The sequence below is a fragment of the Macaca thibetana genome, chromosome 8 (assembly GCF_024542745.1).
Source record: "Macaca thibetana thibetana isolate TM-01 chromosome 8, ASM2454274v1, whole genome shotgun sequence".
Lineage (NCBI taxonomy): Eukaryota > Metazoa > Chordata > Mammalia > Primates > Cercopithecidae > Macaca > Macaca thibetana.
In genome coordinates, this window is record NC_065585.1 from 43,487,603 (window position 1) to 43,511,131 (window position 23,529).

The 23,529-nt window shown below is 44.4% G+C and overlaps 3 protein-coding genes across 11 annotated transcripts in view; 2 read left to right on the forward strand and 1 right to left on the reverse strand.

Moving 5' to 3' along the window:
• NCALD (neurocalcin delta) overlaps positions 1 to 3,611 on the forward strand; it is a 448,039-nt gene extending 444,428 nt beyond the window's left edge. For all 6 annotated transcript variants that reach the window (XM_050800727.1, XM_050800726.1, XM_050800729.1 and 3 more), the window contains one exon: positions 726 to 3,611. In XM_050800727.1, the coding sequence (XP_050656684.1) occupies positions 726 to 823 (98 nt within the window). In that variant the 3' untranslated portion in view covers positions 824 to 3,611. The remainder of the gene's footprint in view (positions 1 to 725) is intronic.
• Positions 1 to 23,529, forward strand: part of ZNF706 (zinc finger protein 706) — a 664,654-nt gene that overhangs the window by 164,970 nt on the left and 476,155 nt on the right. The window lies entirely within an intron of this gene.
• Positions 7,445 to 23,529, reverse strand: part of GRHL2 (grainyhead like transcription factor 2) — a 184,447-nt gene continuing 168,362 nt past the window's right edge. For both annotated transcript variants that reach the window (XM_050800695.1, XM_050800696.1), the window contains exons 15-16: positions 12,640 to 12,704; positions 7,445 to 10,569 (exon numbers count right to left, since the gene is read on the reverse strand). In XM_050800695.1, the coding sequence (XP_050656652.1) occupies positions 10,455 to 10,569; positions 12,640 to 12,704 (180 nt within the window). In that variant the 3' untranslated portion in view covers positions 7,445 to 10,454. The remainder of the gene's footprint in view (positions 10,570 to 12,639; positions 12,705 to 23,529) is intronic.

Sequence of the window (23,529 nt, forward strand, 5' to 3'; positions counted from 1 at the left end):
CCGGGGTCTGAGTGGGAGCCCAGGCTGCTGAGCCTCCCTCCTCCAGCCATCAGGGTAGCAGGAGAGCACCCTAACGGAGAGGCAGAAACCCATGGGTTACCCTCTGCCTTGAACACATACCCTGCTCTTCCCCTGACCTCAGATGGAGGCACAACTGTCTTCCCGTGGTGTTTGTATAAACAAACACTTATGTCCACGACTTCTTCCCCAAGATAGGATGGGCTCTTGCAGCAAACCTAAGAACACAGAGTGGCGTGAAGAACACGAAGTGGCTCAGAAGGCTCCGGGGAACATCATGGGAACCAACTGGGTGCTGCCAGAGGCCAGCTCGTTCTCATAAAGGCAGGAGGGCCACTTATTTTACAAATGCTGAGTGAGCCTCTCCAGGGCGCCTGGAGCCAGGAGGTCAGGGACCAGGTCAGCGTCATCCAGCACCCTCTCCCCAGCCCCGGGCCCAGGGCCGGGCACACAGTGAGCTCTCAGGCAGCGGTGTGTGATTGCCACTTGCGCTGTCCTAAGTGCTGGCAATGCCATGGTGAACGAGGCAGCAGTGTTCCTGGAGAGTCCCCTGCGCTTTCCCCAGGACAGGTGAGTGCTGTGTATCACAGCGGCAGTGAGGCTGCAGGCAGAAGGTGAACCGACGCTGCCCAGCACACAGGAGTGGGAAGGGTGTAAGCTCATGCAGCTGCCACCAGCCACCACTCACCCGTCCTCTTGCTTCCTAGGAAAACTCTCCCTGGAGGAGTTCATCCGAGGGGCCAAAAGCGACCCGTCCATAGTGCGCCTCCTGCAGTGCGACCCGAGCAGTGCCGGCCAGTTCTGAGCCCTGCACCCACCCATTGAATTGTAGAGCTGCTTGTGTTCCCTTTTGATTCTTCTTTTTAACAATTTTTTTTTTTGCCAAACAATATCAATGGTGATGCCGTCCCCTGTGCGGTCTGATGCGCCTTCCTCCGTGACGCCTTCAGCTTCTTTTGTCGTGGATGCTTCGTGGGAATGCCCAGAGCCCCAGTGTGCTTGTGGAGAGCATGGACAGACTTTGTGGTGTTCATTGTTTGACGGTTTTTAAGCGTTACTATTATTTTTTCTTTTGATTCTAATGTCTCTGTTCTAAAACCTAAGACTCGGGGGTGGGGGGAAAAGAAGGGAAACCCATCCAGTCCCGTGATTCTATTGCAAGCTTCAAGGGGCGTATTGTTTGAAAGACAAAACTCCCCGCCTGGGTCTGTTGTCATACATGCCGCTGTAGGGGTGATGGATGGCAGCGGATGCTGGATTCCCCAAGAACAAGTTACCCTCTGGGGTGAGGCTATTCCAGGGAGCTGGGACATTTCCCCATGGGGGCCCACTCCCCCCTCTTCCCCAGCAGGTTGTAGTTTCTAAGCTGTGAACATTTCAAGGTAAATTAATAGAGGAGAGGAAAAAGATGGCTCAGCTATTCTTTCACAGGTTTACACTAGTTGAGCTAATATGCGTGTCTTTGGAAATTAAACACAAATGGTAACCTAGTTCAAAACCAGACCCATCTTGTTGCCTATTGTGATAAAATAAAAAGACTGCTGTATATAACATATTGGGTATTGCAGACCAAATTAAGTGTTTTGCCTTGTTTAAATGAAATGCATGTTTAGTGAGCACTAATACAATCTTATTCCAGAAGACTGTTTTTAGTAGCTTATTGTGAAGTAAGACAACTATAATGAATGTCTATGTCTTGTTTTGAAGTCATATCTGTCTTTGCACAAATGTACCAATTGACAAGTATATTTTATATATTCCATAAAAATACAAAGTAACCCTGACTAGGGCCCAACCTTAATTTTGAATGCGTTTCCAGAGTGGCCGTGCCTAGAGGGCAGATGCAGAACAGGTGGTAGTGGGACAGGACAGTTGGAGCACAGCAATGTTAACATGTATTACGGGGAGCCAGGAGTGTGGTTTGCCTCCCAGGCCCAGCAGCCCATTGACAGCATTAGACTGGCGGCATGGTGCTTTTCTGAGCAGATCAATACTCTGCAGACTCGAAAAAAAAAAAAAAAAAAATTGCATACATTCTTGGAACTTCCCAGTGGTTTAATCTGTGTGCATGGTTAGGGAGCCAGGTCTGGAATATTCAGTTTCCCTGCCCCTGTTAAAAAGTCAGAGGTTGGGCAGTCATCAAATTCATCATAAAGACAAGGGCAAGTGCATCTGTGGTTTCCAAGGCCCCCCAATGGAGAATCCAAAAGTATTTTCCATTGCTGTGCTCTTTGAATGCAGACTTCTATTTCCAGAAGTGACAGCACAAGTCTGAGTTGCTGTTTGGTCTGGTGACCTCAGACACACTGATTTGAATTGAAAGCTAAGAGTGAAAATTTGCTGGTTACAGGCGAGTCATATTCTCACAAGTAGCTGGCAAAGGGAGGCCCAAATACTTGAGGTTGTTCATGGGGAATTTGCCCGTAAGAGAAGGCAGAGAGGTCCCCAGTGGGTATATTTACTGCCAAGCCACTTGCCGAAGAACAGGAACCGCAGAAAGAGAGGCATCATAACCAGGAGAAAAACGTGGCCGAACATGCTAACCTCCAGGTTTCTATGTATGACTTGAGTCTGCTGTAACTGGTAGCAGAAATCCAAATTTGTATGGTAGACCAAAAGGAACCAAATCTGTAGGGTGAAACTTTGAGACCTAGACTCTATAAAAATAATCCGAGTCTTTCCCCAGGGGTCAGTTCCTCACAGTGGTTCTGTACCAAGACTTGCCAAATTCCTCCATGGCCAAGTGTTAAAACCTGTTTTTGAAAACTAGCGAATTAACCTAAGACACAGAAGGCAGACTGGGTGAGGAGACCCAGCATGCCCTATTGGCAGTGCTCAGGAGCTGCATCGCACTTTCCCCTGCTCTGGATCGAAGTCCTAATTCCTTCCTTTAATTCTCCTTTGGTAGGTGGAATCAGTTAATGTTTTGAGAAACTTGCCCGGGCTCTGCCCTTAGTCAAGACATCTCGTTGAGCCAGACCCACTCTGTTCCTTGGAACCTAGAGCTGGAGTGAGGACTAGAGGTCTCTGGCTATTCCAGAAAGAAAAGTGAGCCACATGCAGGCCAATGAATGCCGACACTTCCAGAATGTATGGAAATGGTCCCTGTCCTGGCCTGCCACTGACCCTGTCTGTATTTTCTCGGAGGTGGCTTTTCTCCTTCGCCTTCCCAGGAAGGTCTTCGTATGTCAAATCCAACGCACTCAAGTTTGGCCAAGGGACTCCACAGCACCCAGAAGGCTGCATGCCTCAAGGTTTATGTCACTCCTCTGCTGGGCTGTTCATTGTCATTGCCGTGTTCAGGGACCTTTGGAAATAAAACCTGTTCTGTCCCAAATAAAATCAGCCTGTGATGTTCAAGGGACTGGAATAAAGTGGCTTATGACCTGAAGGATTCTACAGAGTGTTCGACTGTTCATACCTCGTTCAGAGTCGGGGGTTGGGGGACTGGGGGTGTTGTCCCATCCCATCAGTATGCCCACGGTGGATTTAATAATATATAATTTATAAGTCATAGCCTATGGAGTGGCCCGTATATCAGTTGACTGTGTAGCTCTTGCCTGGCATTAAAGCATGTTTTTGGTTTAACATGATTGTCTGGAACATGAGATTTTCATGCTGAAACTGCTGCCACAGCTGAATCTGTGCCTTATTGAGGCTCTAGCTTCTGATACTGCCTTCCTCCTGGGTGTTCTTCCTGCCTAGAGCGACGCAAGGAACCAAGGTGTGTGAGTGGGGGATGAAAGAGGCTGCTGACCCCAAAGTTCTGTTCCAAGGCATCCTTGGTCTTTATATGAGCTTCCTTACATCCCTCCCTCCATGGTCTCCACTTTCTTCCCATCTCCTCCCCTTCCTCAAACTATAGTCCAAATGTTAAGTACAATAAAAGGAGAAACTGAGGCAACCTCCCCTTCAGTGGGATCTGGGTAAGCTTCAGGAAATAAATAATCTCTTCACCCCTCTCAACCTGAGAAGATTCAGTGAAAAAGATGACATGAGGCAGAGCCTACACTCTGAAAACCAGTTCCGATCACAGTGTTGGCTATTGTTGCTGTCATTGGCCTTGCCTCCAGCACAGGAGGCTGTTAATGTAGAGAAAAGGAGCTGCCAACTTGCTAACTTGAGTGTTAGCCAAGGGAGAGCCTCACGGGCCAACTAGACCTTGTGTGGGGGGTAGAGTTGCCCTCGAGGGAATCTTTTCCTACTGCACACAGTTGGCCACTATGGACCAGTGATGGCCCTGACACCGTGAGTCCTGAGCATGAATAACACAAGTCTGATCCTGAGAAGGTGTCTGGGTGTCTCCAGTCTCATCAGAAGCCTGCCTACCAGCAACCTGGGAATTTCCAGCAAATTTCCAAACCTGAGGCTCCTATTTTCAGGGCATTTTCCTGCTGCCCCAACCCAACTGAGTCCCCACACATCCTAGTTTGGTACCCACCAGCTGAGGAAGAGTCCAAGTGTTCTCTCAGTCAAGGGCAAAGGAGAACACAAGAGCTGCCTTTGAAGGAATGGACCTCCTTCTCTTGCCTGGCTTGTCTTTGCCAGAAGTATGGTGAACGCTTTCCCGAAAAATTCTGGTTTGGAGGTGGCCGAAGAAACAGAGAAAAAAACATTGAGTCTATGTTTTCTAAGTCAGTAGAATATCAGTCAAATCCACCTGGAACAGATGATTGCATAGGGAAAAATATTCAGGCTGAGGGTATCACCAATGATCTATTCATTTCAGGCAGGGTTCTCTACAGTTGAATGCTGACCACATGTCCAGGACTTAGACAGGTCCTGGGCACTTGCGGTACTGGGTGCTAACGTAAAATGCATGGTCCCGTACACCCTTGGGGATGCACACAATGATTACTCTGAGAGCATCCCAGTCTTATTTCATGACTTCTTTTCTAACACTATTCCAGGAAATGGCTGACATTTTAATAGTTCTCTAAAAGAAATAGTGAAAATGCTTCAAAGTGCAGGGGTAGCAGGGCCTTCCAACCCTTATTAAATACTCACCTCTGCTACCAATACATAATCCTCATGAAGACAGACAGGTAAAGACACTGTCTCAAGATGTATTTTTTTTCCGGTACCAGTATTTAATCACTTTATTGGGTTCCCATTGAGTGTCCAGTGGCGGCCGAACACAGAACCAAGCACTATATGCAATCTTGGAGGTAGGCATGGGGGTGGGGAGGGTTGGGGTTATTAGCAAAGAAGCAGGAGACCAAGCTCACAGCCAATGCCTTGAAAACAATTACAAAGTAGCTTACACCTCCATCCCATGGCAGAACAGAAATCAAGTTCTTTCCACAGTGGTCCATGAGGGGTGTTTGCTGCCAGGGATCAAGCGGGTGATGTTCACCTTGGTGCCTTTTCACCATCCTCTTCCTCTTTCTTGCTGCTTCTCGCTGATCAGAGGTCCCGCTGTAGAATTCCGGAGTCCCCAAAATTCATTCCTGAGCTTCTAAAATGAATCCCATGCACCCATTAAGAGAACTCAGAGACATATAGGGACGAAGGACTCCTGGGAAGAAAGGGCGTGTCGTACTAGGGTGATAGTGCAGAAAACCCACTCAGGGAAGTTAAGTGCAGCCTGACTGACTGTTTATTGGAGACTTTTTAAAAGAAGGGGTTGGCCTTGCTCCAATCTTCCCTTAGGAGAACCTGCAGCTGAGAGCAGAGTGGCCTGCCAGGCTCCAGGTGCCATGCCTGTGGAGCCCCTCTGAGGCCATGCTCTCCCGGGAGGTGAATGGCTGCACACAGCAGGGGCATTAGGGCCGTGGCTGTCTGTGGCAGGGGCATTAGGACTGGGCCTTCTTGCCCAGAGTGGGACTCCTCCTGTGGGCGACCATTGCCTGGGGCTCCCCACTGACCTGGCTGAGACTTTCTGGGAACTGTGCTATGGTCTGAGACTTTTTCCACATGGACTTCCTCCAATAAATCTGCTAAACTTCTAATCCCATCATGTCATCTACATCTTGGAGGACCTCAAGTGACACAGCGACCTTGCCCTTAACCTTCCCATTGACCCCCCAGGAACAAAGAGCTCCAACCGTCGAGTCGGCAGCCTTCCCAAAGTGAGGATCACAGTGGTGACTTCTCATCATATCCAGAATGTCTAAGGGTAAGAGGGGTCTATGTGTCTTAGGACTAGGGAGATGACAGCCCTGACTCTCCCAGGGCAAATGTTTGTCATTGTGCTGATAGACACCAGATCACTATCCTTTTGCACCCCGCCTCCTATGAGGGCAGACTATGTCTAACTTGCCTCTCTCTCTCCAGCACATGGCAAAACATCAGGTCCAGAGTAATTGAACTGAATCAGTGTAGAGAGTGGAAAGCAAGAGCTGGTACTAGACTTCACGACAATGACAATTAGCCATCATCGCCTTTCCAACCAGCATCTCATTCCAGGGAGCTGGGTGGCACACATGGTGAGCACCTAACAGCAGGACCGTGGCTGCCACAGGCCAAGGCGGAGGCTGTCTCGGGAGATGTGGAGACCAACTCATGCCCTCAGCTGGACCTACTTAGGCAGCTGGGGAGAGCACTAAGACCTCCTAATAAGGCTGTGGAACACAGTCATGACAACACTCCTTGGGGCCCGTTTCTAATCCCAGGATCTCTCCAGAAGGCTCTGCAGTGAGCGCTTCCTCCAGCCCCTCACTTCCCAGCCCCTGGTCTAGGCATGGAGGCCACTGGAGATGCCGCTGAAGTTGAAGTTGGTCAAGAGAGGCTTCCTAAAGGCAAATGTTTAGCCAAGATTTGAAAGCTGTGGACATGGATAGACAGAGAGATGGGAAGATGTAGAAGAATGTAGAAACGCTACTTGTTTGGAACAGAGCTGCTCTTGGGAGATAATCATGGACAGCGGTTAAAGGAGTGTGGGCAGCCCCACAGAGTGGTGCCCACCAACGAAACCCCAGCAGATACCGGGATAGTGCATACAGGTGTTCACGTTCGAGCCAACAGATCCTAAGGAGCCTGTGGGTTCCAGGGCAAGAGACTGTGAGAAAACTGGAGTTTGAGCCACATGGTTTCAGCCTCCATGCGGAGGTTGGTGCAGGTGAACTAAGGAAGCAGAAAGCTTTTGTGGAAATTGAAGGGCGAGCAAGTGTGCCTGGGAGAGAGGATGGGCAGAAGCAAGTGAACAGAACCAACTCCCTGCCCCAAGGGACTGGCCAAGAATAACCACCCTGGGGAGCCTGCCGTGGTCACACAGAAGCCTTGGAAGTCCTTCAGTCCTCCTCACATTTAACACTGGGGTGAAGCACAGCAAAGTAACTTTACCAGGAAATCCCTGCTCTGTTGAAGCCCAGGACCTGAAGGCGGGGTAGGCAGCTAGAATTTTCCCACATCACACAGAAACCTCTCTCCAACCGGGTAAAAATCCCCAATACTGGCCACGCAGAAAGCACCAGGCACTGTTGTTTTATGTTATGAATATTTATTTTTTTCTTCTTAAAAATGTACAAAAAATAAAATAACTGTATTTATAGTTTATAGATTCCCCCTCTCCCATTTACAAAACTATTAAGTTACATTTACCTTTTTTTTTAAAACATGAGAGCAAATTGTACATATATCAATCTCCCTTGCTTGTCTTTAAGAAAGGGCCGTTCATAGCATTTGGCACAAACCCTCTATTTCTGTTGCGTTTTCATGATTTTAAATAAGAAGGAAAATAAACATTTGATTCACTTCACGCATCCTAAGTTTCTGGGCAGGGACATGCCTCACTCTTTTAGAAACCAGTTCCAAGATGACATCTGACTGCATTTTTCTGTTGGTCTCAACTTCTAAACACTCATAAAGTCTAAACAATTTGGAGATGTATGAGGAAAAACTCTTGTTCTGTTCAGTTCAGACTTTGTTTAAAAAAAGAAGAAAGAAAGAAAAGAAAAATGCTCATTTCACATGTCCATGATCTTCCACGGATTTTTTTAAGCTTATTTATTTGAGTTTGATTAATTTAAGGGACAAAAAAGAAGAGGCGGCAAGTTTTCCTATCTCTTTGGAGTGTTTTGCTCGGGAAATTTTGCTCATCAAAGTTCAGCTAACACACACAGCGTACACATCAAAGGCAAGCTGGGGTGCTCCGAAGACGCAGAGGGGAACAGATCGAAAGGGATGTGGCACTCGGCACCACCCTCTGGTGGCACTGGCCTCAAATCCCTTGTTGTGGCAATTGTCACCACCACGATTGCTCAAGGACTTAGGAAACATGTGGAGCATCTCCAATTCATCTTCTGCCTTAGGGCAGGACTGGCAAACAGTTTCATAAAGAGGCTGGAGGGAGAGGGGTAGGTTGCCTGTGTCAGGCTGCCAAATCTTTGTCTTTTTCCTACTCTGGAGTCCTAGGCCCCAGCCCGAGTATTTGCCGTTGTTATGTCTGCCAATCGTGTTCGAAACTATTCCTAACCCTAGGAGCATGGGAAGTGCATAGTACGACATGTATTTCCAACACTGAATTTGTCCATCTCAGAACAGAGCCCCATTAGTACCCTGGAGGGTCCCCAAGCTGCTGGTCCAGGGCGTGGCAGTCAGAGTGGAGGAGGAGGGGACAAACTGGAGCACAGCTGGATCCACGATGCAAACCTTTGGCACCACAGGAAGGGTTAACATGCCCAGAGGACACACAGAAAGGTGACCCCTCACTGCCGCTCTGAGATCTTCTTGGGCACAGCACCTGCTCTCTGTCCCATTCAATTCCTCCGCAACCTCAAGGAGAAACAGCTGAGCTAGAAGCAGCCCCTCCACCCTGCTCTGCATCTCAGGGGCAGATGAGGCGGGAGCGCAGGAAGCCCTGAGAGAAGGGGCCTCCAGGTAAGAGTCAAAGTGCTTTACAAACAAATCTGGGCCGTTGTAGAGAACCTGTCCTAGACCCAGGGCCTTGGGTGCAGGATGTGTCTACCTACCAAAAAGCTAGTGCTTCAGGCCACAAGGGCGAACGCAAACCCCTAAACCTGTCCCCTCAAAGAGAACAGTGGCCCATGATGGTTCATCATTTTGTGACTGTTTAGGGGAGTGTTTTTCTCTTCCAGCTCCCAGGGCATGTAGCAGGAGACCACAGCTTCTCTCTCCCAGTTTGCCTCCTGAGGCTGTTTTCACGGGAGCCAGGTCTCTTGGCACATTCTTTCTCACTCACTTCCTTAAAACCCAGCATGCAGGAGCGAGGCAAACAATCGCCCCTTTCCGTCTGGTGGCCCAGGAGGAAGCCCCAGCCGGCCGACTCAGGGGCTTCAGCAGCAGGCCTTTTAAAGGGCCACTTGAGATGAAGGGCTTGTAAACTGGGAGGCACGGCACAGTGTCCAGGATTCTCATGATAGCCAAGGAGCTCTGCAGCAGGCCCAGTCACAGGGCCCTGATGGCAAACCCCTGCAGAGGCTCTCCAGAAAGCTCAGGCTGTGCCCGCAGCCAAAGCTGGAGAAGGAGCTGGGGTCTCAGACAGGATGGCCTTTCCCACGAGACAGCTCAAAGGGAGAGTCAAGGAAAACACATCATTGTGAGATAAACGTGGTGGCCTCGAAGGAGAGTCGTGCCTGTGGAGAGGGAGGGGGGCTTCCTCTGGGGACAGGGAACGAGCCCCCAGGTACGCCCACTGCAGAGTCCATCTCGGCATCAGCTGCAGTCACCTTAACATCCCAAAGGCCCTCTCCCTAGCCCGGCATGTCTCCTGAACAGGCACAGAGGCAAAAACCCCTGTTAAAATGGTCTCCAGGTCTGTGTCTCCTCTAGGCCAGTGGCAGTAAACATGCCCACATACCACAGGTAAAATATATTATTACAATATTATAAACACTATGTACAATGCAGACAGGCAGACTTTATGTGTTACTTACTAATTACACGGTGGCCGATGGTCTTCCTGCACAAGGCCTGGTGGCCACTTGCTGGGAACCCTGGAGGTATTTAGCAAGACGACCTTCCCCAGAGCAACCTGAAGGTGTTTGACCAGAAAGTGGGCATCCACCTCTCGCCCCGCCTATGACTACTGCACCCAGAAGTAGCTCATTTTGTCCAGCCACTCAGGAGATGTGGAGGGGTGAGAAAGAAGGGATGGGAATTTTTTAGGCTGTTCGGGATGAGTGTTTCTCTCAAAGGGGGAATGCTGGACGGTCTCATCTGGAGCTAGCAGTGACCTGCAGAGTCCTGGAAGGCCTGGACCCGGACTCCAGGAAAAGATGGACAATAAATAGGAATCCGACAGGCCTAAGGCACTTTCCTGAGGGGCTCAGGATTCAGCTCCGTGGTAGGTGCCAGTGGACGGGCCAAGCACACCGACAGTGGGGCCTGTCCCTTGCCCCACTCCCCAGCATAGTCTTGTAACAGCGGTTGTGAGATGAGGGAGACGGGTCTCCGGGTTCTGGGGCCGGGGCTTCTGTCTCTCCCAAGGAGGAACACACTGAGAGCTCCAGCCAAAGCGGATGCCAAACCCAGGGCTAGATTTCCATGAGCGTGACCTTGAAGCCCTCCACCATGCTCTCCATGTTGAGGATGAAGGTGTCCTCGTTCGAGTAGTGCTCGATGATGTTGTCATCCATGTTCACCAAGATGCTGCCATGGAGAGGGGAGGGGTATGAAAAACAAAGACGTGGTGAACAATGTGCCCAGGGCAAGGGGAGCTCCAGGCTGGGGGTTCTCGTAGCCATTCTTTTGCGGTGGAGGCTGGGAGGAGTGGAGGAGAAAGGACACAAGGCAGGGGAAGACCCTCATTCTGTTTTCTTTCCCCAAAAACTAGTTTGAGGAAAGCAAAGCCTCAATTTCTCAGAACTAACTTTCAACCCAACCCGCTTGCTTTATAGATGAGTAAACTGAGGCCCAGGGAAGTTAGGAAGCCCAGAATGACAGAGTTAGTGATTACCAGGGCCAGGACCTAAATTATTAGGCCCCCTCTTTTTCATTAAACCATATTGCCTCTATGAAAATGCGTTTTTAAAAAGGCATTGCCTCTACTTTTAGGAGGAAGAGGAAAATAAGCAAGAATTGCAGCTACCCTTTTTTGAGCATGTTGACCTTGTATTTAGTTCTCACAGCCACTGTGAAGGTAGGTGTCATCATCGCCATTTTGCAAATGAGAAAACTGAGCTCACCAAGGTTAAATTGTTTCCCCAAGTTCATTCAGTTAGTGTATGGCTGAGCTTGATTTTGAAATTAGCTTTACCTCGTTCTGACACTTGTACTTTACCACCTATTACCTACTCCTTGGCTAAGTATCCCTGGTAGAGTTTTAAGAAAGCCAACAGCTTCCAGAGACTTCCATAATTTCCTTAAGCCAATTTCATGATTTGAAGTCAGACAGATGCTAGTTTGAGAATGAACCACTGACTCTATCATTTTACAGTTATGTGTCAGCAGGCAAGCTGTTAGCCTTTCAGAGCCTCAGTTTATTCTTCTGTAAAAATAAGAGCAGTCACCCAGCTTTAAAGGATTGTTTATAGGATAAAAACATTTAGCACAACACCTGACACAGAGCTTGATGAAAGCAAAATGTTATCATCAGCATGTACCTCTGCACTGAGGATTTCTGCTCGGCAATAAGACTGTGAGACACCACTCAAATCTCACTGTCAGAGGAGTACGCCCAGCCTACTACACTGACCTTGGCAAGAAGTATAATGTGCATTTTAGTGAATCTTCCAACAAGAGCTCAGGTGGAAAGGGTTTCCTGTCGGATCCTCCAATCAACCAACAGGACTCATCACTCAGAGAGCCTCAGCTTCCCAGATAATCCAATTTCCTTTATGAAAGTGATCCAGAGAACAGTTGAAAGACTCATCTTCTGCTTTTGGTAGGAAAATACCCCAGAAGCTGAGTCGACAGATACCCTCTCCTGGCACGTACGCTAGCTCCTGTGGCCCCTACTCTTAGACCCTTACACATAGGAAGCCCACACAGAAAGTCAGACAGCAGAACCTGGGAGCTAAGCACTTGAGCTTTGAGGACACAGACTTGGGTTCAAATCTGTGCTCTACCTACTGAACATGAGACCTTGGGTGAGATGCTCAAGCCCCTCTGGCTTGCTTTCCTCATCAATAAATCAGAGATAAGAGATTCCACCTCATAGACTGGTGAGAACTAAATAGAGAAATACATGTAAAGTACTTAGGAAGGGACCACGAACCTACTGAACACCCAGTAAATATGACCTATTGTTCTTAACAATGAGAACACACAGGTCCAATGATCATTTGAGAACATTTTCTTGATAATTACCTTAGAAGAATCCCCTATGTTCCAAACCATTTTTTGTTCCTAGTATGCCACCCAGAAACCAACCCCAAGGGCCATACGTGATTCCCTACAAACTCCACTCCCTGCACAAAGGTGACTTCGGCGTTCTCCCCAGTGTCCTCAGCACCTCCAGACCTCTGTGGTCTTCCTGCCCATCTTGTCATTGCAATAGGGCATCTCAGCTGACATAGTGCCAATGCACTGCCTCCCTCCTTCCCTCTCTCCCTAAAGATCTTCCAAACCCAATCTGCTCTGCAATTCTCTGGAAGAAGGACACAATTTTTATGAAAAGTGGGCAACAGACCTAACAAAAGACAGGCATTATTTTATTTTTAAGGCATCATGTGGACTTATCTGATTTGAAAGTCAATTTAAGTTCAGCTTCTTTCTTACCCTTTTTTGCTTTTCTTGTAAAGCTTTGCTATCTTCTCCACAGGCAGCCCATATTTCTCAGATATCTGTAATACCAATAACAAGAAGGCAGATGAGCACAGAAGGACGCCCAACTGGAAGCAAGGGGGAAAGTTCCAATTTCACTCCCTTGGCCATTTTCCCGGGAATAGAGTGCTCTTCACTCATGAGTCAAACTCTCAAAACACTCATTTATGAGCCTCTCCCTTTGGATAGACTTTAAATCATTCAACAAAAAATTCAGCCTCATGGGAATTCAATCTATGATAAAAGTGGCATTCCAAGTCAGTCAGAAAAAGATGGACTGTAACTATGATGTTGGATGAAATAGCCAACTAGAAAAAAATTTAACAAGCTACATTGGATTCCTTCTCTACTCCTTACACCAAAATACATTTGATACAGATCAAAGATTTACATGTGAAAGATGATACCATAAAAGTAGAGGAAGAAACCATGAGTTAATTTTTTGGATAGCTGTCATCTTAAAGTAAGGAAGATCTTTCTAAACAAGACATGAAACCTGAAGAAAAAGGTCAGAAGGTTAATAAAAACAACACAACTTTAAAAATGCAGTACAGAAAAAAAAAAAAAAACTAAAATGCTGAAGACAAAAAACACACTGGGAAACATTTTTGCAACACAAATGACAGACATGGAACTAACTTCCTTAAGTTAAAAAGAACTGCAAATCAAAAAAAAGATCAGCAATTCAATGAACAAAGGAAGAAAAAACCTGAAGAAGCAATTCACAGAAGAAAAGTAATTGGACAGTGAGCATATAAAAAAATGTACCACACAGTCATAATTTAAAATTTTCAAATTAAAGCAAAGTAGGATACTACTTTTATTCATTTTTATTTATTTATTTATTTATTTATTTTGTTGAGATGGAATCTTGCTGTGGTGCCCAGGCTGGAGTGCAGTGGTGTGATCTCGGCTCACTGCAACCTCTGCCTCCCAGGTTCAAGTGATTCTTCCACCTCAGCCTCTGGAGTAGCTGGGCCTACAGGTGCACACCACCACACCCAGCTCATTTTCGTATTTTTAGTAGAGACAGGGTTTCACCATGTTAACTAGACTGGTCTTGAACTCCTGACCTTGTGATCCACACACCTCGGCCTCCCAAAGTCCTGGGATTACAGGGTGAGCCCCCGCACCCGGCCTATTTTTCAAACTAACAACTAAAACTTGATAATACAGCATCAGCCAGACTATGAGAAACAGCAGTTCTCTCAGATGTTACTCTCAGATGCAAGAATAACATGCTCAACCTCTTGGAAAGAAATTTGGCAGAAGCTATTAAAATTTAAAATGCATATATCCTTTGACCCACATATTCCATATCTAGTAATCAGGTCTACAGAAATACATTCAGATGTACACAAAGATTTTCAAAGCATCATTGTTTAGAATAGAGAAAACTGCACATAACAAACATCCATTAAACACATTTTAATCATTCACACTTAAAACTCATGCAGTCATCAAAAGAAATGTGGGAAGCCTATATGAATTCACATTAACAAAAATATCCTTAACATATTGAGAAGAAAATACCAAGTTGCAAAACTGTGTTTATAGTGTGATCCTACTTGTATTTATATATACATATGTAAGTACACAGAATATTTGAAGGATCCACCAACATATTAACAGGGACTACCCACTGAAGAATGGACAGAAACAAGGAGACCCTTTTACTTTTTATTTTGAAAAATTCTGTTCTATTTATTTTTACAATCATTGCGTTTCACTTTTATAAATATAAAGTAGTAATAGTTTACAGATGGATTTGGGAAAGCCCTGCCCTAAATGTCTTTCGTACCCTCTTTGCTCCCAAATCAAATCTGTCTGCCCCTTCTGAGCCCAGCAGCTGGTGGGGCTCACAGGCAGCTGAGAAAGGTGAAGTTTGAAACTTGGATTATTGGAAAGTCTAGCAGAGGCTGGAAAGAGAGGCTGAAGAGGTCTAGAGCAGAGCTGGAGGAGCTTTGGATCCTAAGAAGAGTTCACTCTACAGAGAATCACAGATTCTCACCCTTCCAACTATCTCACCCCACAGGAAGAACTCCCCATCCCCTAATAAGGCCCAAAGGCACGGAACAGGTGAGCAGAGAGCTGGGAGAGCAAAAAGAGACTATGACCGAGCAGCGGGCCTGACAGACATCACTAATCCACCACTGATGAGATTCTCTCACAGCCACACCTGAGCCAAACGAGCCAAGGATGAAAAACAACACATCCAGTGGGGGCCTTTGGACTGCAAAGAAAATTGGCAGAACTTCTGTTGGAGGCATCCATTTGAACAGAACATAAAAGAGCGCTTAAGAAAAACAGAACACTTGTGGAGCACACACACGCGAAATTCTGATATACAAATATGATTATTGATCTAAACATTTTTTTAAGTTGAGCAAATGAATAAAAGGATAGGTGGTCAATTTAGCAAACTTAATAGTGTCAGGAAAAATCAAGTCAAAAACAATTTCAAAGTGCAAAGCAAAAGGATAGAGCATAGATGGAAATCATGACGGAAAAGAAGAAAGACGAAAACATCCTGGAACTTCCCAGACAGAAAGAGCAAGTTACCCCAAAAAAGGATAAGCCTGGCTTCAGTCTTCTCATCTCAACACTAGAAACCAAATGACAGTGGACAGGAACTCTTACAGACTCCAGGGAAAAAGTATTTCACTCCATAAATTCCATACACCAACAAGCTATCTCTCACTTATCAGGGTGAAAGAGCAGTGTATTGAAAAAATACAGTTGGCCCTCAGTATCTCCAGGTTCTGCATTCTTGGATTCAATCAGCCATGGATTGAAGATATTAGAAAAAATATGAAAAATAAAAGTACAATGGCAAAAAGTAATATGAATCAAAACAATACAGTGTAACAATTATTTGCATGGCCTTTACAATGTATTACATATTATAAGTAATCTAGAGATTATTTAAAGTAATGGGAGGCTGTGTGTGTGTTACAGGCAAATATCTATGCCATTTTACTTGAGGGACTTGAGCATCTGTGGATTTGGGTTTGGAGGAGGTATCCTGGAACCAATCCTCCCGAGAACCTCAAGGGACCACTAGACTCACAAAAGAGCTCCAGCCAAATAGCAAATGCATCCAAATGGAGACATCAAACTAGGGAAAGGGGGAAGGAAAAAAGCCACCAGTGTCATGCTGTAAACTTGAGTATACATAGCAGGGGTGTCCAATCTTTTGGCTTCCCTGCGCCACACTGAAAGAAGAATTGTCTTGGGCCACACATAAAATACACTAACACTAATGATAGTTGATGGGCTTAAAAAAAAAAAAAAAAAGCAAAAAAAATTCATAATGTTTTAAGAAAGTTTACAAATGTCTGTTGGGCCATATTCAAAGCTACCTTAGGCCACATGCAGCTTGTAGGCCATGGGTTGGACAAGCTAGGGTTACATGGACTGCAAATGTGAAGTGTAAGTGCTAAATAAGGATTCTTGAAGTTAAAAAAGGACATAATACAAAGGAAAATCTAAGCGTTTTCTAGAAATAAAGCACTAAGCTATTTTTGCAAAATCTAGAAGTTGAAAGTTGATGGGGAGAGAGCAGGCATTTCAACTGGCTCATTTTAGCAAAAAGAGGGAAGGCAAGGGAGAAAATATAGGCCTAAGGTCTCATCTCACAGAGGGAGGAGCGGAGCTGGAGGGCGCTGGTGGAGAAAATAGTTGAAAGTTTGTTTTCAAATACTAGAAAAGAATTACTTTAAGAATTTGGAAAATTTAGGAAAAGTAAATAATAACTTTCAAATTTAAAAGTTGAAATATAACAACTTAGAATCTGACTGCAAAACTAAAGAGAAAGTAAGAAGAAGCCACAACGTGAAATAAATAATAAACAAAAAGATGGAAGAAAAATCAAATGTATCAGTTATTATACCAAATGAGAATAAACTTCATTCTTCCAGTAAAATCTAGAGTGTCTGAGTGAGTGTAAAAGAAAATAAATAAATAAATAAAGAGAAAGAGAAAGAAAGAAGCTCAGTTGTATGGTGTTTAAAAGAAAAGCACTGAAGACAGTGTGGTGAGTGAAGGATGACTGATGGGTGACCACACCAATCAAATGCAAACAGAAGCAAAAGAGGAGTGACAAGGTATAATTTAAGGTTGACGAGGTTAAGAATGGATATGATATAATGATATGATATACGGATATGAATGGATATGATATATGATATAATGATAAAAAGCACAATTGATGGAGAAGCTACAGCAATCATAAAACTTTATGTATCCGATAACATGGCACTTAAGCAAAAATTATTATAGGTAATTATTACAGATGTAATCATTTTTGCTTAAGTGCTTTGCTTTTGCAAAATGAAAGTACAATTATTATGGGAGATTCACTTGAAAACCTTGAAACAATGCAATTATAGTGAGAGATTTCAATAGACCTTTTTAAGAATTGAACAAATCTAGTAGACGGATAGGTAAAAACAGTTGGATAATCATTATACTTTATATAATATACACACACCTATAACACACATTTATATATAGATATACACACACAAATATTATAAATATTACATATCCTAAAGAGATTCTCCCATGGATTGGGTAACAAAGATAAGCTACGTTGAATCACAATTCAATAAAATTAGAAATAAAAATGTTGTAAGTTTCCAGAAATGTTTAACCTCTTCTAAATACTTCTATGTAACCCTGGCTGTATAGCAGCTCACCATCTCTTTAGAATATCAGATAACTTTAGCGACTGCTTGAGAAGAATTATATCTGTCTAAACGAACACTAGAAAGGTTCCTCGAATATTTTAATGCTGTTAATGCTGTTTCCAAATCTGGTGAGACACTCAATAATGTACGGTTGACATAGCTTTCATCACACCTCCCCCAAAATGCCGTTTGGAAGAATTTATGCTTTCTTTCTCTCTTCCTCCCATGCCTGGCATCTGCACTGTTTGTCAATGTCTCCTGGTGGCCATGCTTGCACATGCAAATTAAAAGGGAATTGTCAAGGGGAGCTGGTTCTGCACCCAGAGAGCTCTGAGCAAAGCTTTGCTGAAGGGATGAAGGAAGAGGGACCTAGATGTAGCCAATTCTCAGGAGTCAGCTCACTACCTTCCCCATTCCCTGGGATTCTAGAATGATCCAGTTAACAGAGCTGGTGACTAGAAAAAATCCTTGAAGGGCAACCTACTACCACATCATTTCTAGAGCTGTCATTTCCTCAGCATGGTTGATCTTAACCTGGAGGCCTACAGATGCCCAAAGAGTATATATATGAACTTGAATGGGGGAAAACATTCATCCTTATTTTCACTAACTTCAAACTGGAATGTAGCATTTTCTTTTTTTTTTTTTTTTTGAGACGAGTCTTGCTCTGTCACCCAGGTTGGAGTGCAGTGGCACGATCTTGGCTCACTGCAAGCTCCTCCTCCTGGGTTCACGTCATTCCCCTGCCTCAGCCTCCCGAGTAGCTGGGACTACAGGCATCCGCCACCACACCCGGCTAATTTTTTGTATTTTTAGTAGAGACAGGGTTTCACTATGTTAGCCAGGATGGTCTTGATCTCCTGACCTCGTGATCCACCTGTCTCAACCTCCCAAAGTGCTGGGATTACAGGCATGAGCCACTGTGCCTGGCCGGAATGTAGCCTTTTCTTCAAGCGGGAACATAAAGTAACATTGGCAGTACCTGTGTCTTTTTTAACAAGGGAAATCACAGATATTTCATGTCATATTAGAATCCTGCAGATGTTCCAAAATACTGATTACATTCATTCATCACTTTGAAATTATAGTAGTTATTAGTCTCACCCATGGATCATATTTAATGCATGAATAAGGAGCACATGTATTTCTATATTATAAGCATGCTTTTTAAAATTATTTTGATGACTAAATATCAATATAACTAGTTTCCTTTATCATCCTATGTATTTTATTTTATACATCTAAAACATTATTCTGAAAAGGGTCCGTATATTTCACCAGACTGCCAAAGGTATCCATGGCACAAAAAAGTAAGCACCTCAATAAACATTTTTCTGTATATAAGAGCTTGTTGCGTACTTGGAAGTCCTATAGACTATGTTATCTGTACCTAACTGCCATTCTGACTTCCTTGCCCTTCAAGAGTTGGCTTCTTTGAACTCTGGTTAGTGTTACTTGGAACTTCTTTTTAAAATAAAATGGAAAAATAAAATAGGAACTTTTTCCCACTCAACATCAACCAGCTTATATCTGTTAGTTCCCCCTGTTCTGAAAGAAAACTGAATCTGATGCTTGGGTTTTATCTTTTTGGGGGTTTGATTCCCAGCTCCCCGAAGCATGAAAGGGAACACCTCAGCTCACAAATCAACTGATGCAAGTCAGAACTGGGTAAGGGGCATAAAATCTAGGGTAGCAGTGGCACCAGCCATAGCTAGCATTTATTGAGTCCCTGGGTCCCCAGCACACAGGCTTGTGGAGCTTTGCATGTATTCACTTGCTTAGTCCTCACATCATGAGAATGGAATTAGTGCTTTTGTAAGCTCTGTTTCTCAGATTAGAGAACTGAGGCTTCCTATCAGTCAGTAACTCACCCAGGATCCCTCAGCTAGTAAGTGGCAGAGACAGAATTTGAAAGGGAACAACCTGGCAGATGGCTTTAGATTCTGAACTGCTAGAGAAGATGGGCATATGTTGAGATGGTTTGGGGACAAGACTCACAGACCCTATCCTGTACAAAGAAGCAACTGGCAAAAGTGAAACCTCTGCCTCCAGGAGGGCAAAGTCCTGCTCTCAGTGCAACTCTCAGCATCAAAGGCAACTTACAAATGTGCCACCCTGGGACAGTGTTCCCTGCCTCCATGCACATCAGGGAGATGCGCTTTGCCAAATTCAGAACCCTGGAAAGTGAGACCAGGCAGGATATCATCATGCAGAGGAAGCTGGCCATCTGTCAGGGGTGGCAGAAAATTCCTTCTGCCCAGGGGCTGGATGACATCACCCACACAACAATCCTTCTATGAATGAAAACGTGTGGCACATGATCGTTCTGTTGGAACAGGGTGATTCGGAGTGCTTAGGTTTTTTTCTTTGTGTTTTTCAAGTTGTCTCAACTGAGCATGCATTTTTATTAAAAGTACACTTTATAAAAAGTGCATTATCAATATTTGTAAAAACCCCAAAGACTTCCTTGACACCCAGGATGATTCTAGATCTTGGAGATGTCTCATCAATGTGTTATTGGTTGCCTGATGATCTAGAATTTTTAGACTTTTATTCTGTGGAAAGTTCTTTGCCCAGAAACCTCATGTATGTGATAGGCAGAAGTGATGGACCAATATAGGATTCAGTCAGCCTTCTCTAGAGGCATACAACAGAACTGCCTGCTCTGGAAGTCAGTTACTTTTAATTGTTTTTATGTGGAGTGATACGCTGTTCATTCATTGGGGGCGCTTAAGATATATATCAAAAAAGCAGTGGACTCTTGCTTGTAAATGCTTCCTAGGTGTATGTGTTTGACCTGTCAGGAGAACCAGGTAGGATTCATGAATCACCTCCATCCATGAATGACACAGTTGGACAAAAAGTGGGTGCCACTAAGGCCATGAGCAACCTTTTTCTTTGTAGACATCAGCTAGCTTCACCAGAGAGAACATCCCTATCCCTTTCTCTAGCCTCTTTGCCTTAGGGGAAACATAGTCTGTCTCTCCACCTCATAGTACTCACAGTCATTGTCTGTATGTGTGTATATATATATATATGTGTGTGTGTGTGTGTGTGTTAGACACATAAAATACACTAACAGACACACACGCAGACACATGGACACACACACATGGTATATACTCATTTATAATTTCTGTGTGTTACTCTAAGTACCATGTATACACACTCATTTATCCTCACACCAATCCTATATCCCATTTTATTATCCTCATAATATTATCTCATTATTATTCTCATTTCAGAAGTGATGACACTGGAGTGTAGAAAGGTTGAGTAACTTGACCAGCTCAGCTCTCTGACTGCATGGGATCAACAACACACAGACTACTTCTTGCCTAATGGCCTAGTATTGCCTAATCTCTTTTCCTTTAGATGTGGTGAGCTGTGATTGGGAATGTTTATCCTTCTTGTGATAACTTTCCAGTTGTAAATGTCTCCCTAATTGGGCTTAAAATTGCTTGAGGACTTAAGTTGGCTCTATCAATTTGTGGAGCTATCAGCACTTTGGAAACCACCCCTTCTGGACCTCAGTTTCTACATCTGTAAGGTAGTGATGATGCTATTTACCTGCCATGTTCATGGGGATATTGTAAGAATCCAATGAAGCAAGGGATGTGAATATCATGCCACCCACAGCACTCAGTCTAGGGGTACACATACAGCAGATACCCAATTCAGTCAACTTATGCTGAAGGCTCTGGGAATACACCACAGAAAAGAAACACAGCCCCTGATCTCATGAACTTGACATTCAACTGGGGAAGAGAGAAACGATAAACATGGAACAAATATAACTATGTCAAGTGGTGGTAAGTGTTATGAATGACAGAGAGTGATGAAGATGCTATTTACATAGGTGGGCTGGAAAGGCCCATCTGATAAAGCAACATGTGAGCAGCGGCCTGGAGGAAGTGAGCCTTGTCCCTATGGAGGAAGGGCATTTCTGGCAGAAGGAACAGCAAGTGCAAAGGCCCTGAGGTATGAGTGGCCCTGCTGGCCTTGGGGATTAGCCAGAAGGTAGTGGCCAGAGATGCTTTATTTGTAAGATTACTAGGTAAAAATCACTAGAAATGCAGAAAAAAAAGAATTGGAAACTCATCTCACTACCACCATCACCACCACCAAATTCTTTGTCTTTAAAAAGCAGTTTAAAACCTAATTATAACAATAAAGAAGCCAAATTGAATCATCAAAATTATGTGGATGGCTTGATTGATGTAATACTAAACATGCAAATGAAAAGAAAAATAGTCTATATTCTCCAAATGATACCAAGTATGGGAATATTTAGTAACATCTGGCTGATAGATAACTTTTTTTCTTGTTCTATCTGGGTGTATAGATCTGTATAGATAAGGATTTTCTGGCAGGTGAAATGAGGGTCTGGGGGTTTAGGACTACTGAATAAGAAGAATAATACAGAAAAGTGACTCAACTTGGCATAGATTAAACCATAATTACGTTCCTCTTTGTTGTGGTCAAGAGTTCTTTCCAAAACAGTAAGAGGTCAAGGGTAGTACAAACAAAACAAAACATGGTAGGCGTTTTTCACATGTTGCAAGGAAGAAAACCAAATATTCAAAAATGGACATACTCAAGACTACACAGTCATGATTTGAATCGAGTCAGTCAAGTTCCCCAGTCTACCATCTCCTCTCATGCTGCTGCACTTGCACTTAATGGCAGTGTCCTGACCTCACTCTTACATGGAGACTTCTTTTTCTTTTTCTTTTTTTAGATGGAGTTTCGCTCTTGTTGCCCAGGTTGGAGTACAGTGGCGCGATCTCGGCTTACCGCAACCTCTGCCTCCCAGGTTCAAGTGATTCTCCTGCCTCAGCCTCCCTAGTCGCTGGCATTACAGGCATGCAAAACCACACCTGGATAATTTTGTATTTTTAGTAGAAACGGGGTTTCTCCATATTGTCCAGGCTGGTCTCAAACTCCTGACCTCAGGTGATCCGCCTGCCTCAGCCTCCCAAAGTGTTGGGATTACAGGTGTGAGCCACCACGCCCGGCCTGGAGACTTGTTTAATGAAGGCAAACTCAAAAATATTATCTCAAGGAAGAACATAATGTCTGCTGAGTGTAAGAACAGCCTGATTTCTTAAATAACAGAACTCCATCCTATCAAGTGGCTTAAATTACAGACTCCAGGAAACCCGTGTAGGCTGTAGGAACACTATCACCATCGCCAAACTGTTCAACAAATCTGCCTGATGTGACACCTTCTGACTCAACCCTAAGTTCCTTGGAAGGAAGGTGGCAACACTATTCTATCAAGATGACAAATCCACATTTCACCACCAATTGCCAAAAAAAATTTTTTTGGCTCTTTATTCTCCAGTTCAGACTTTCTTCTACACTTAAATAATGCCTGGCTGAGGATAGGGAGTTGGGTGTTCAACAGGAGCAATAAGAGCAGGTTCTCCAATGGAAGGCAATTCAAATATCCCTAATGTGGAAATAGCTGCATCATCAACATCATTGCCATCATCTACTCAGTTAATATCTACTGAATATGTGTGTTAAACTCATTGAATGCTGTTGATGACTTCATTTTATAGATAAGGAAGTTGAGGCACAATCAACCTTTCAATAATTAGTTCAGGAAGAGAGCAAAACAATGTGAATATTGATATGAAGCAGGTGTTTCTATTTCCAAAACAATTGCAAGACTCACACAAGGCATACTTTTACATTTGGAGTTGTGAATTCTGCTGGCCCTGGAAGACTATGAGTTCCTTTCTCAACAGAAAGCACTTGGTCTTCCCAAGCCCTTGATGAAGGTGATAGCCTAGACCCAGGCCAATTCCTAAAATCCGCTGGGATGGGGTTATGAAATAATAGTCTGTAGGGCCATGTCTTGGTTTAAAACTACCTTTGCAGCATGTGCAACCAAAAGAGTGTCATAAGGTGACTTATTACCATCCTAAGTGAATACTGCATGTAGGACCTTAGGGCAGAATCAGACTCTAATACCAGTTCCCAGCCAAGGTACACACCAGCTAGTGGCTCTCACATTAATGTGCTTCAATTCAACCAGGAAGCTTGTTACCAGTGCTAATTCCTGGGCCTACCCCTATAGAATCTGATTCTGAAGATCATGGGTGGGGTTCTGGGATGGCATCTTTGTTTTTGTTTTTGTTTTTTT